This window comes from Triturus cristatus, chromosome 11 (genome assembly GCF_964204655.1).
Source record: "Triturus cristatus chromosome 11, aTriCri1.1, whole genome shotgun sequence".
NCBI lineage: Eukaryota > Metazoa > Chordata > Amphibia > Caudata > Salamandridae > Triturus > Triturus cristatus.
Window position 1 is genome coordinate 1,133,867,715 of NC_140594.1, and position 15,163 is coordinate 1,133,882,877.

At 45.2% G+C, this 15,163-nt stretch overlaps 1 protein-coding gene across 24 annotated transcripts in view; it reads right to left on the reverse strand.

The window, feature by feature from the left end:
• LRCH3 (leucine rich repeats and calponin homology domain containing 3) overlaps nt 1-15,163 on the reverse strand; it is a 516,524-nt gene that overhangs the window by 127,310 nt on the left and 374,051 nt on the right. For all 24 annotated transcript variants that reach the window (XM_085635769.1, XM_085635764.1, XM_085635771.1 and 21 more), the window contains one exon: nt 625-762. In XM_085635769.1, the coding sequence (XP_085491895.1) occupies nt 625-762 (138 nt within the window). The remainder of the gene's footprint in view (nt 1-624; nt 763-15,163) is intronic.

Below are 15,163 nucleotides of genomic sequence, written 5' to 3' on the forward strand. Positions count from 1 at the left end.
ATCACATCAGATACCTCCTTCTCCCTCTGCTTGAATCCTGCTCTTCGCTCTAACCTGCCTGCTCTATCAGAGCCCTCCTCTTGTGAACGTGCTTTCTCCTAGATGCCCACCCGCCCCCGCATTAGCCTGGACCTCTCCTCCCAGCCTACTCTGGACCAGTTATGCTTCTAGCTTGTCCTTCCTCTCCTTGGACTTACATACACAGCTTATATTTTCCATCTAGTTCTTCCCCGCTCAGCTTGCCCCCATCTTGGCCTGTATCCGCCACTCAATCTGCCGTCCCCATAGGTGTGCCGCTTCCCTCAGCTGGACCCCCTTCACATGAAACCACCAAGCTGCCTTTGTCCCTCAGGACGTCCCTGAACTGAATTAAGGACTAACATTTCAAATACTTGATTTCTTCTTAGAAGCTCAACAGAAGGAAAAAGGCGTGGATGCCAGTTGCCACTTTGGCCCAAAATGGTGCATGCTCTTTGCTTGTTCAGTGTTCCAAAACCACGTCTTTGTCTCATTGTAAAGAGGCTCCACCAAATGGCTCTCTCCTTCTCTTATCACAGACTGACAATGTCATTAGAAGGAAGCACATTCAAAAGTCACCATCATAGGATTACGATTTATACTCACCACAGCTGGAGATGGTACGTGGATGCTGGGTACAGATCGAGGGCGCACGTGATTGGCTAAATGACAGAGCACTACACCATCAGTGAGGGCAGCTCCAAGATCGCTGGGTAGTGAAACTTTTAACCGCAACTCAATATTCTAGAAAAGAGAAAAGTCCAGAGTATGACACACCTAGGCATGCAAATGGAAACACTGCTTTTGTATTTACTACTGTAAATACAAGAATACAATTACACCTCAAAGACCATTTTTTATAATGCATCAACATTTACACAAAATAAGTTTTCACATCTGTTCATAGCATGTAATAATCACAAATACTGGCAATATAATCATTATAAAATCAAATGACTTAAAACATTAGCTAATATGACAATTAAGCTGTGTAAGCGGATGTAAGGTATGTGTCCAATACACATATAGATCTTTTAATAGCAAGCAATGAAGATAATACAGCTGCTAGATACATGAATGGCATTCTTTATAGTATACATACATAAATACCTAGGTTACAATTCACACTTCAATTACTTGATTATAGTTAAGGTCTTTTTGATCAGATAGTTGTTGAGAGGGAGCGCATCTCCTTGAAAGAGGAAGTTGTTTCACTGTGATCTTCACTTGCTATTCTGTGACTAGATGAACAAAATACTAGCATCCAGGGCCTGAAGCTCAGGCAGCCTGCCAATCCACTATCATTCTGTTGTTTCAGAACGAAAGCTTAACAGAAAACAAGATCTCCTAGTTCGGTATCGTGTTATTGTGAAACTACAATCCCAGATGCCCCCGTCTCACATGGAACAAAGTGGTGCTTCAGCAGGGCGGAGCATCAAGTAATTCGGTCAAGGGTTTAAACAAATGAAGATGTCAATTTTGTTGAATCTTACAGTGTTCCCTTTTTCCAGTACTCCATACCTCTGGACAATTCAGAAATCTTACGCCAAAACTGTAGATGCCCAACAGTTTGAGCACAGAGTTATCCAGCTGAAGTCTGGACCTCAGCTAATGGCCTTCTTAACCCAATCGGCCACAATACTGGTCGACTCGCACAGCTGTAATGAGCAATCGCCTAAGAATCAGTCACAGGCAAACATACTGAACACCTTACCCAGTGTGTGGGAAGGCCACAGATAAAAAAAAAAACGACATCCTTTCTCGTAAAATTAACAGTGTTTAGAAGTCAGCACCAACTTTGGAATGATGTTCTGACCAGCCCACAGGAGCTTTCCACTTTATTTTCAATTCCTTTTCACCAGAATATCAACATAAAAAGCATACACACATTTTACTACTGTGAGCGTTCGAAAGCAGAGATTTAGCTAAGCCTGAACCTCAGAAACGTGCTCGTTAATCCTTTGTTGGGAACAGCAGCTTTGCAACAAGGTAAAGCCTCAATAGCAACATGCATATGGAATGTATATTTGGTTGAGCTACGAAAAAGGGTCACATGGAAGCCACAGTCTTTCTTGCTATTCGATTTATATCCACCTCACCCACTTTCCTTCAGAGAAAAAGAGGAGAGTTTACAAAACAAGCAGGTCTCAAGGGCAAAATCCCAATCATTATAGATGTTGTCCAGCAGATAGAGGTTGTGTTTGTTGTCCTTCAGAACGTTACCTAAGAAACCCAAAGTCACTGCTGCAGTTCCAGTACATTAACAATGTATTCATTCCATTACTCTCGAGCTTAATACAAGGCACATCCAACTACAGACAGGCGGACCTATGTGGTCTGCCCCCTCAGCTTCAACTGATCTGACACTGCAAGCATACACTGCTACTGACATTGCACACATCTCACTATATTGGAGCAGAGAGAGCCCCACACTAACAAGCTACACCCGCACTACACATGCATACATTGACAAAGCACCAGGCCCACAGCTCTGCAAAATACATACTCACATCTCTAAAGAATACTGCATCACATTGCAGTAACCGTACGTCTGCTCCCCCGTAACCAGCTACATCTTCTGTCACTTGCTGACTTATGTTTGCCATTGCCTTTTGGCTAGGTTTGTGAATTACAAGTACCACATAGATGCAAAGAACACTATTGAGAACGTTAATAGGCCATATCTCTTACCAAAAACACTGGCACAGACTCGTGGCCAGGAGTGGGTGAATATTAAAGGTGCCAGGCTGATGAAACTGAATTTCTGAAGAAATATTTTTGCTGCAGAAAACTATCCCCTGAAAAGTTTGCTAGGGTAAGAATGATAAATTTAGTAGTAAAATGGTAGAAAAGAGGGAGGTTTGAGCAACAGATCCCAACACTCAACAAGACTGAAGACAGTGTGGGATTTATTATGCAATGAACTCAGAGGGCATGTTAGAGATGCCCCCTGAAAAACGACCAGCCTCTGGTGGGTTCTCAGATTGGTACACACCAGCAACCACCACAAAACATGTTTGTGGACCCCTGGGGTGGGAGCCTTGGCTCCCTAAGCCCAGAAACAAAGCCTTTCATGGGCGATGGTGTTCACAACTCCCTCAGGTCAGGAAGAGCCATCTGTGGCAGGGGAGCTTCAAAGGCCTTGTCGCCTTTGTAACACGACCCCCAGCCTCTCCTGCGATCAGGAGCAGGCCCCCTTCCTGTCTCCCCTCCTTTTCAGCAGGAAGACAGGCGAGAAGAATTATAGCAGTCCAGAAGGTGTGCCCACCCCTTAGGTGGGGGAGGCGAGGTGAGGCCCACTCTTCAGTGCACTCTCCAATCAGGGTTAGGGACTCTGCCCACACCCCCATGTGGGGGGAGCACACCACAGGTGTAGTCACTCTACGGTTAGAAGCCCATTGGCTACTGACCTCAAGAGCCCGAAAAAGCCCCATAAATACAGTATTTAGGGGGCAGTCCTGAACCAGGAAGACAGATTCCCCCAACCTACGAAGAAGACGGACGAAAGAAGATGCCCAGCAGAGGAGACTGCATAGAACAAATGACTTAGCCCCAGCCCTACCAGCCTGTCTGCAGTTTCCAGAGATCCTGCACCAAAAGTCGCACTGTCCTGCAGCCAGCGACATCCAGAACCCCTGGGAGGACTGACTGCCTTCCACAAAGACCGGATCTCCTGTGAACAGCAGCTCTGTTAAAAAGAAACAGCCAAGAAAGACTCCGAGCCTGCGGAAGACAAAGAAACCCGACACCTGGAATCACCACTGCACCCGACGCCTACAGCCCGAGTGGCCCACCGGTCCCAGCAAGGTCCCCCAGCGCTCCAGAATCTGAGACCACCGTGGGTTGACCCCTCCAGGACTCCCCAAAGTCGCCTGCAGCCTCTGCACGGAGACACCCCCCCCCCCCCCAACGCGAGTGGCCCGGTAAGGTGGAATCAGACCTCAAAAGACACCCCTGCATCCAGCCACCCTGCGCCCTGAGAAGGGAACCTGAGGTGCACCTATGTCCCTGAGCCCTCCAACTTACCTGACCAGCTGTTGTTTCCTCCCGAAGGTCTTCCAGGACCGAGCCTGCAGCCAAAAACCCAAACAGGCAATCCCGATTGACAACAGGGCACGCAATGCCAAAACAGCACATTGCACGCGGCCGCCTCTGTGGGTGCACCTTGTGTGCTAAACCGGAGCCCCTTTTTCCCTGAGCCTAAGTTCAGGAGCTTTGCTCCGACAACATTATGGCCTTAAGCAGCCACCAACCGGAGGCCCAATAACCCCCATCGGATAACATTGTGCCTCAGCACTCTGCATTCTCCCCCCCCCCCCCCCCCTCTGTGCAGCTAAGGGTGCCTTGAGGGTGCATCCTTGACCCTGGGGGAACCCTTGTTTTAACACTGGAAAACCAACTCCCAAACCAAAGTACTTACCTTGAAACCGATAACTTAATTTCCTCCTATAGGATTGCATTGACTGCTTTCTTGTGAAAACTGTTTTGAGTGTGGAGTTGGATTGTATGAAACTTTAAGAAACTGCAAATGTGTAAAAACTGAATTACTTACCTTTTGTCTAGGAAATGACCCTGTGTGATATCTAGGCTTATCACAGTGAGTAGCAAAAGTAACCTAAAAAGTAATCCAAGAAGTAACTGAAAAGTAATTTTGACTGTTGCCTTACATGTAAATCAACCAACTGCATTTAACCTGCATTCAACTAATTTACTGCATAAATATTGCAAAGTATTATTTCACTTACCTGCACCAGGCCTGGCTTTGTTCTAGAAATAAAATATAACTACATAATATTTGTATACAAACAATTGGTCTGAGTTCAGTCTTTGAGTGTGTGCCGTTTCTTGCCTGAGCGTGTACAATAAATGCTTAACACTACCCTCTGATAAAGCCTTACTGCTTGTCCACATTATCACCAACAGAGTAAGGTATTATCTATGTTTACCTCTGCCTACCCTTTGGGGCTCCACTGGACTCTGTGCAAACTATACCTTACTTTGGTATAGTATATACAAGCCAGCTTCCTACACCTCCAGATCATCCTCTCAACCACCCTAGCGATATAAGCTTCTGCGCTTTATTTAAAAAAAAATCGGTCCTCTTAATGCTCACTATGAAGCAACATCGCTCTTGGGTTTGGCCATGAAGGTAGTAAAGCACGGGAGGAAACACGGGTGAATTTGAAGAAGAAAAACGTTACTTACCTGTAACTACAGTTATCCAGTATTGGTATCTTTCATAGATTCACATGCCTGAATCATTCCCCGTCGTCGTAGTGGGAGTCCCACGATACATAAATAACAAAGTAGTAAAAGGGCCTCCCAGTTAGCTGCAATTAATCATGGCCTCTATGGGCCCGCCCTAAACCCGGCATTTGAAATGGACAAGATGCTCCTGCCCGGTGGCGACTACAATCGAGCGCTCTACGCTAGTGTGCCCGATTCCCGCTTGACGGGACCCACGCGTGTCATGGTGCGAGTATGGCACGCGGCTAATGCAGCTATGGGCTGGAAGGACCGTTTGACCCGGGCGTCACCGCTGTATGCGTCTGAGAGGTTGGGCTCTCTGTGGACCTCGAAGGGCTTTGCGCAGTGGGACACGATAGGCATCAGTACAGTGGGGGATCTCTGGACGAGGGGAGGATTTAAAACATTCGAGACGTTGCAGGCGGAGTTTCAGCTGCGGGGCAGTGAATACTTTCGGTACCTGCAGGTCCGTCACGCACTGGGCTCCGTCTTCCCAGACGTGGCCTCCATCCCGGAGTCCTCCCCCCTGGAGGATCGAGTGCTAGATGGCCATGTTCCGGACAGCACGATCTCCCTCATTTACAAGAAATTGATAAATGATCGCTCGGGCTTACTGACTGGCCTCCGCGAGGCCTGGGTTGCCGATGGGCTGGAGTTGGACGACGAGGACTGGATTTCCGCGGTGGCCTCTCCGAAGGAGGTGGCCATCCCGGCTCGCCTTCGTTTCGTCCAGCTTAAGATACTCCACCGGGTGTACATGACGGGGCCAAGGCTTCTGCGTATGGGCTATGCCGAGGACGGATTGTGTAAGCGTGGGTGTGGTGCTTCAGCGACCTTTTTGCACATTTTGTGGGAATGCCCGAGGGTGGAGCGATTCTGGCGTGGTGTGCATGAGGTCCTGCGAGCGGTTACGCATGTCGCGCTGTTGCCTGAAGCGAGGAGATGTTTGCTGAATGTGTGGGAACCGACCGATTATTCGGTTCCGCAGACGCGATGGGTGACTCTGGGCTATATGGTGGCTAAACGGGACGTTGCACAGCTGTGGGGATCCCAGAGGTCCCCGGCGGTGTCGGCCTGGAAAGAACACATGGATTGGTGCATGTTCCGAGAAAAGGTGGTGTATGTGGCGCGGGGTAAGCCTGGGGCATGGGTGAAGATATGGGGCCCCTGGAACGCCTACCGTGGGGATATCTGCGAGCCGCCGTTTTTGCCTCCCACTTCACCAGCTCCATCCCCCTAGTTTACTCCCTCCCTCAGTTCCGAGCACAGTGTTCTCCCAGTCCCGGACCTGTTTCCCTTCCCCTCTCGGGGGTTTTCAGTGGATGGTTTGGGGTCCCCCATTTGAGGAGCACGTGCTGCCACTTTCGATCGTGGGTTGCCTTGGGGGTGTGTGTTTATTTATGTTGTTGTGTTGTATAAAATGAAACCGTATTGTGGGCTCAGAGCCATATGGCCCGCGTTGTTGATACCTCCTGCCTTAGTGTCTATGCAAAGCCAAGTGCCTCATTGTATGTATGTCATTTGTTATCGTCACTTTAGCGGCCGGCCGGAAGGTTGTAGGCCCATACCTGTATATATTTGAGATTGCAATAAACGGTTTCAAAAAAAAAAAAAAAAAAAAAAAAAAAAAAAAGTAGTAAAAAGTAAATAGTACATTTCCCTAGGCTATTATGGTAGCAACCATATACTCTATAGCCTATTAGTCTCCTTTTACAAAAAGGACCAAACTGAAAACCTAACCAATCGCAACCAGCACCCTCTAGAACATTCCCAAGAGAGGCTGAGTCCCTCAGATTTTCCAGCACGAGTCTAGTTAGTACTGTATCCTAGAGGTGCCTCTCCGGGGGGGAGGAGGGTGGGTTGCATGTGAATCTATAAAAGATACAAATACTGGATAACTGTAGTTACAGGTAAGTAACTGGTTTCTTATCCAGTATTGGGGTATCTTTCATATATTCACATGCCTGAATCAGAATAGTAAGCAGTTCCTGATCTGTATGTATGTGTGTGTGTGTCTATATCTATATCTCTATCTCTCGATCAATATATATATTCAGTGAAAAAACCATAGGTTTCACACGTTATAGTTAGCTGGACATTTTACTGATAAAAAAACAATGAAATTCCCCCGTTATAGTTAGTGCAGGCAACTATAACTCACGCGACCGCAATCCTCTGCTGATGCTAATACTGTATTTAGACAATTTTTTGCCCATGTCTTCTTCCATTAAATTTTAGCTATACATATATTACAAATATTTTTTTTTCATAAAGACACATATGTCATCAGCAGAGGATTGCGGTCGCGTGAGTTATAGTTGCCTGCACTAACTATAACGGGGGAATTTCATTGGTTTTTTACAAGTGAAATGTACAGCTAACTATAACTTGTGTGAAACCTATGGTTTTTTCAGTGAATTTGCAAGGTTTTTTAAATGCTAATTCCTAACTATAACGTGTGTGAAACCTATGGTTTTTTCAGTGAATTTGTACGGTTTTTTAAATGCTAAGTTACTTTACGCCATTCGTGGCGTGCGCGCCCAGTTAACGCAGTTCGTTCCGTGCGCGCACGGTGCGCTTCCCGCACCGTGCGCGCACAGTGAGCACGCACCGCGCGCCCACTTTACGCAGTTAGTGCCGTGCACGCACGGTGGTCACGCGGTGCGCTGCGCGCACCGCGTGCCCACGTTATGCGGGATGGGCCATGTACGCACGATGCGCTTCGCGCACCGTGCGCACATGGGGGACATATTATGCGCATCGTTGTGAAATGTATTCTTTATTAATTTCACAGGTGAAATATGCCATGCACAAATGGTGCCGTTCAGGCACAATTTACACACGGGGTGGGGAGAGTGTGGATAATTTTTTATTTTTTATAATTTTTACCGTACGCGTACGGTAAGCGTAATCGGCGATTTTTCGAAAAAAAAAATAATAATTTTTGGGCCTTGGGGGTTGTTTGGGGACCCCTATATCAATGCTGTGTGGTTATGATCTCAATATACTGCCCCTTTAGACATTTTTTGGCTTTATTTTTGCTGCCCCACTCAGAGTGCGAGAGAGAAAAAGGCGGCCGCCGCTTCCTGGTTTCGACCGATTCGAATGTTTACTTAGATCTAACAGCCAATCAGAATCGCGCTCGCGCACGTCACCGTACGCGTACGGTAAGCGCACTGTAAGCGCACCGTAAGCTGGCTCAGATATATATATTGATTTAAAGGCTATTTTCTCAGAATCTACTGAACAGATTTACACCAAACCTACAAAAGGCACTTCCTTGACCTGTAGACTACCTCTCTGCCAAATTTCAAGGAACTCTGTTCAGCCGTTCGGGCTGTAGCTGTGTCTAAAGGTCCTATGGAAAAATGCATGGGAAAAACGCGTTTTGGGACCCCCCTTTTATCTCAGCCCCCGCTTGACGAATCCCCCCGAGACTTTCAGGGTAGGAGCGGAGCGCAGCGCCCCACCTATTTTGAAAATTTCGCGAGGATTCGTCGACCGGCGCCAAAGTTATTCAAAATAGAATGTTGCGGTTTTCCTATGGTAAGAGGGTCCTAACTATAACTACCTACTGGCGACCGCCAGTAGGTAATATATATATATATATATATATTATTCGGTACTCCTTCTCCGCCATGACTCGTTTCGGGCTACCCAGAGCCCTTGATCACATGACATGCTACTGATTTACTCCCATTTTTAAAGTGACAAAGTGCATTACGTGCAAAAATGGATATAAAAGACAGAATTTCCGTTTGAACTCTGTTTTTAGAAAACTCGGCTGTATACAGTTTAGAATTTAGTTTCCTGATTGTATAAACACTATAGTATTTTAAATTATTTGACAATTTAAATACTAAAATTCATGTGTAAATGCATAAAATCATGTGTAAAACTAACATTTCTGTATAAATACATATATTCAAAATATTATACACATATTAAAAAGACATTAGACAACGGATTTCATTCCATGTCTGCATAGTGCATAAAATCTGCTGCTTTAAAACCCATGTGCAAATTTACGTTTCAGAGCAATGACTGTATAAATACTTGATAAATGAATCCCGCACAGTAAAAAACCAATCAGATTGTAACACATATGCTGACAATATTAGTCCGTCTTCTTTGAACAGGATCGGACATCATAATGTCTAATCTTTTCTTACAGGAATTAGCTTCTAAGCATGTAAAACCCAAACATGTCCTGTAATTGGGTTCTTGTGCCTTGTATACAGTGCAAGGATAGTGCAAAAAGTTCAATAAAGTGCTGTAGTGCTTTTATGCTATCTAGCATAGGTTTAAAATTACTGAAAAAGTGTCACTGTACTAAAAAATATCCAGTGTGCCATGAGCCCATGTGCACAACTGGTGGAGAACGAGTTGTGTGGGGAAGAGGGACATAGATAAAATCATATGAAACCCCTGTTGGGTATGTCAAATGTTTTCATGATAGAAGCCAGGTATACAGATCTTCAGTAGTATTTAACCTGTGTGGACTCTTACTATCTAGTTCTAAGATGTATTTTGTCTCGAGTCGCCTAACTATTGCATCTGTTCCCTCCCCTTCTCAGTGGGGGGAACACTGTCAATTACGTAATACTTCAACTGATTTTTATTGTGGATCTCGTTAAAGTGGCGGGCTACCGGATAGGAGATATCATTATTGGTTATTGCCCTTAGATGTCGTAATATCCTCGTGTGGACTTGGGGGCGGGTGCTCCCCACATACCTCAGTCCACAAGAGCATTCCAATACGTAAACTGCAAACTCAGATTTACACATTAAAAACTTGTTGATTAATGTTGGCTTGTCATTGAAAGGTGAATGGAATGTGGTTTTATTTTCTCCATATTTGCATGTCTTACATGCTGTACACCTGACGAAACCTCTGCGTTTGGCTAGCCAATTTATATTTTTAGGGATTTCAGGACTACTGCTGACTAAATAGTCACTGGTACTGCATGCTTTCCTGAATGTTATAATGGGTGAAGATGACATTTTGTCCCCTATAATTGGATCACTTTGAACCAGATGCCAGTTTTTTAGGTCTCGCTGAGACAGCACAAGCTGTCTCTTTGAGACATTTTGTAAGTGGGTTTTCAAAAGTGCTACCCACATGGTTTTGCTGGCCTAGAGCTTGCGTGCACGATGGTGTGCACGTGCACAGCTGCTCCTCTGCTCCTTGCATTCCCCCCTCCCTTCTCACCCAGCCCTTTGATGCTCTGCTCGCATCTCCCTCCTCCCTTCTCCTCCTCTTTTTTTGTCACGTGTATTCAGGCTCCTCACATTCCCCCCTCCCTTCTCGCCCAGCCCTTCTTGCTTTTACTGCACTTCGACCTCTAGGTAAACATCACAAATCATTTAACGCGGTGTGTCAAAACATACAGCTCCTTGCTCAATCCAATGAAAAATAAACCAGTAATATGCGCATTTCAAAAGTCCCCAATAAGAAACAATATGCTCGCAGTTTGTTCTCAAGATGACAGCGTCTGATTGTAATAAAAAGGATCACAAGAAACAGATTTTTTTTTAGAAATATGGCTTCAAACCGAAGGCGAGGCTGAGAGATAGGTTGCCATACTCCGGAAGGTCGAATCCCTCTGTCCGGTACTGGCGCACCCAGGGCATCTTTGGGGGCTGGACGGGGACGAACAACTCCTGTGTAGCTGTTTTCCATTTATGGTGCCTGTTTGGCCACCCTGCTTACGTAATCAGTCTAAGTTAGGGGTTTGATGGTCATAATGTCTTTAATATTTGCTACTTTGCGTAACTTTTTGATTTTAAGTAGAGAATGTGGCCTAACGGCTAGAGCGGTCGACTTCGAACCTGGGGAACAGGGTTGAGTCTCGGCAGGGACGCTCAACGTCATGTGATTCTGCGCAAATCATTAAACCTTCTGTGGCTAACAAAATGAATGTGTCCGTCTGGAACACAACTGGTGCTTATGTAAAGCGCTCAAATACCTTCGGGTCTGTCAGGAATCAGATGAATACCATCTGTGGGGGAGTCAAAAATTGACAGAGTCTTGGTGAAACCATCCAAGTTCAACCTGTGGTTGAACTTTAAGTAGATTGCGCACCTTTCAAGATGGCTGCCCCGTTTGCCATCAGCAGTATACAAGATTCTTTGAGACATTAAATCTCGCGGGACTCGAGATTTTCGTTGAACTGCGCACTTCAATTGACCAGTGAAGAGTGAAGTTCGTATTTGAATTCTCCGCGGTAAAATTCAATTCAGGACAATTTCTTCCCGCGTTATTAATATAACGCGGGTCTAGAAATTAGACGCGGTTGATTGAAGGTTTCCTCGCGGCTCTGGTCTGAGTCTGTGAGAGAAGTTTCACCACGCCTTCTGAGAAGGGTTTTCGTCGACTTCCCAAGACTCCGTTGAGTATGCGGTGACCCTTCTTCTCTGCGGTATGACAGAATAACACGGAGAGTCAGTCAGGGTTCGAGCATTGAGGCAAGTCTGTTCCAGCGTGTTCCCTCTTCAGCAGCTTCAAGTAAGACTCAACTATATATCCTGTGGAACTTTTGCTATCCTAAGCACAATATTGCGTCTTTCCTATCCTTTCCTTCCTGCCTTTCCTCCCTAGTTCCTTTTTGCGCGTTCCCCCTTTGCGAAGCCAGGAAGTTAGAACTGACTAGAGTTTCGCTTTCTTCAGAATGAAAATTAATCAAAAGAACTCGTCTGGACAGCGCACCATATATTAATCACCCAAACCTAAATCAACCTAGTTATTTCTTACTAAGAACAGAAATTCATCAATAAGCATTAATTTTAGTTGGGAGGTGGAGGGATGTAAATGCCTAACCTGAGATTATTTCTTTGTGTGCATTAGGTATCTTCAGTGAAAAGAACTACGAAACTGGAGATACTTATTCCATAGAAGAGAGGCTAGACTCTTGCAGAACCTGGTAGGAGGGGATAAGAAAAGGTTAAGAGTAGTTAATGGGAAAAGCATCAGAGAGAGTGTTGTCTTAAGTTATTTCTCCTTGTGTGCATTAGGAACTCTCCATCACCCCAAGTAGAGAATTTCAGAAGACTCTGTAGAAGAACGGAGAGGGAGTTCAGGATCAGTCGGAGTGTCTCTTCCCAATCCCCTTTCCCCCTTCTCGGAGCATCTACGCTATAGGTGGAGTATTCCGTGGAGCGGGCACTGGGAACTTGCAGCATTTTGCCTCCGTGGAGAATCCGGCGCCTAACAGGGCCGAGTTCCAATTATATAAAACTCACCCCCCATCCAAAAAATAATTGCGTGATCTTAAGTTAAAATGGCATTCTCTGACCCAAAGGTCATTGCTGTCACTTCCTGTGTATCCAACAGGGTTCGAACGGCACGTGGTGCTGCTTCAGTAGATTGTATGAAAAAACAAAAAGTATAGTTACAAAATGAAAAGACGATAGTAAAAAAAGGACATAAAAGTAGTGGGTTTTCAGAGTGGAATACAAAAATATAGTGATGATTAATAAAACAAATTCTACCACATTTAGTGCTGGACCGTTGTTTAACCCTTAACCTGTGCCACTGGCATGATGCGCTTTGCGGCCACTGCGTTTCCCACATAATAATGGATTTTCCACATTTGCCACATAATCCATCATCTGCTGCATAATCTGCAGATTTCACCATAAAAAAAAACCTCATTTTGGAACAGCCTCTTATGCTGTGCCTACACCTTCAGCATCCCAAGCAGGCAAACTTCTACAGTAAATAAATGGTCATTCAATCAGGCATACTAATGTCGATAAAACGTCTTGCTGCCGGGGACATAACGTTTACTCAGTCTCCTGGTAGGTGCCACCACCAACTCACCAGGCACCTTCATGAGTCCACATTTGTCCATCGAGCTGAGTCACACAGTCCTGTTTGTACACTCTGCTTCCTTCATGAAAGGCTTGCCAGTTCAGTGTCTCAGGGAAAACAAAAACAACATGCTCACGAACCCCTTCCCTTTCAAAGCAAACAAATACTTGCTAATTAAGTTTGGGAATAAGATGCCTTTCATTCATGACTCCTGCTCTGCATTTCCAGAAATGTAATTTGTTAGTGTGTTTATGTATATTTTGGGTCCAACCGGAATTAATTAAAATTCAGTAGTTTCAAAAATATATGCCGTTGTTATAAAGAATCATTTTAAAGTTCTTCTTTAAATAACTGCTCACCCATTTATTTAAGGCGATTTGGAGGCAATATATGGCTTTTTTGTTTACTTTGTCCCCACTCACCCAAATCCTGTTACGTGTCTTCTCTGTGCCAGTTTGTTGTCCCCTTCCCACACGCACTCCTGACGTTTTATTCTCATCCTCCCAACTGTGAAGCATTGGCCGCTTCATAGCGCTTGATTTTTTAGGTCTCGCCTGAGCCAGCGTATGCGTTGCTCAGTGAGACATTTAGTAAGCGGGTTTTTAAAGTCCTACCAAAGGCTTTTGGCGGCCACCAGCTTGCGGTTACGTGCACAATGACGAGCAGAGGCGCCATATGGCTTTCCTGTCTCATCATGGTACGTGCACATCGCACACCACTCACCAGCCTACTTTCACTTTTTTCATCGCGCGCGCACGCACGCACCACTCACATCCACTTTTTGCTTGCGCTTCTTGTTTAACTTTAAGCGCGAGGCGCGCACGCTTGTGTTTAACTTGTTTGAGCACGCTATCAACTTAGGCAATTTAAATTAGCAGCAGCCTATTGTGGGAATAAAAAGCAAACACCCCCAGAAAGGCCATGGCACGCGGGCTATCAATATGTACATTTGTTACCTAACAAGCAATTAATGCTGCGAATGAAGACTCTTCCCTTTCTATTCTCGCTCCCCGGGCTGCATCTCAAACTGTGAGTGACCTTAGCATCTTCCATCCCTCCTCCGGGCCGAGCTGATAGATTTTTTAAATACTGCCTTCATATTTCATCCCTCCAATGCGCCCCTGGCTGGGTCGAAGCCATTCAAACTCTGGCTCCATTACAATGCGTTTAGCATCAGCAGGAAGTCCGTGGGGATATCATGCTGATGGTAGCTTCCGTGCAAGACGCTTTTATTGTAAAAGCGTAACTTCTTGGTTTGTTTTATTCCCCTCTAAAGATTTTCACATCATTGCAAGATGACTGTGTGATGAGCAAAGCTTCAAGACTTAACATAGTTACACAAAGCGGACATTTTTGAACTGTCCCAGGGGAAGGCTTGCATTTTCAATGAGGTACAGCTGCTGCAAGACAGAAAACTCAGTTTCCATGTCTACCCTCCTTAAAGTGAAATAACATTTGTGGGACATGCTCACGTGGAAAAGATATCGATGGGACCTTCGGGGGAACAGAGGCAGATTTAACTCGGTGTGGCCATCGCGTTTATCTGAAATCGGTGTTCAAAGAAATAGCTTGTCACAAATGCTTAAGAGTTTTGCACACTGCTGGCACACCCTTGAGACACGACCTCAGACTGGATGCCGACTGAACTAATCATTAACCCTCCTCTGATGCGAGACATTACTGATGTCTTCATTTTGGAATGCTACACATTACACCGGGATGTATCACGGGGTCGGCGGTAGGGGGTGAATTTATTTTAGTTATCTGTTTCGTATTGTTTATTGCCACCCAAATTGACTTCTTCTAATGATTAGAAGCTGTGGCATTTTTTTTTAAACCTTAAGGTTCTTTTGCTATTTATTTGCACTGTACTAAGTCCCACCAGCCTTGTGGTGAAGGTGGGTGTATGTGTTTTACAAAATCAAACAAGCATTGGCATAACCAATATGTATCGCCTTTGGGACCTTATAAGTGTTTAGCCATGCACCAAGGATATTGTGCTGCATAACTAAATACTTATAAGATCCCAAAAGCGAGACCTATTGGCTATGCCAATGATGGTCTTGATTATTTTCCTGAGACTGT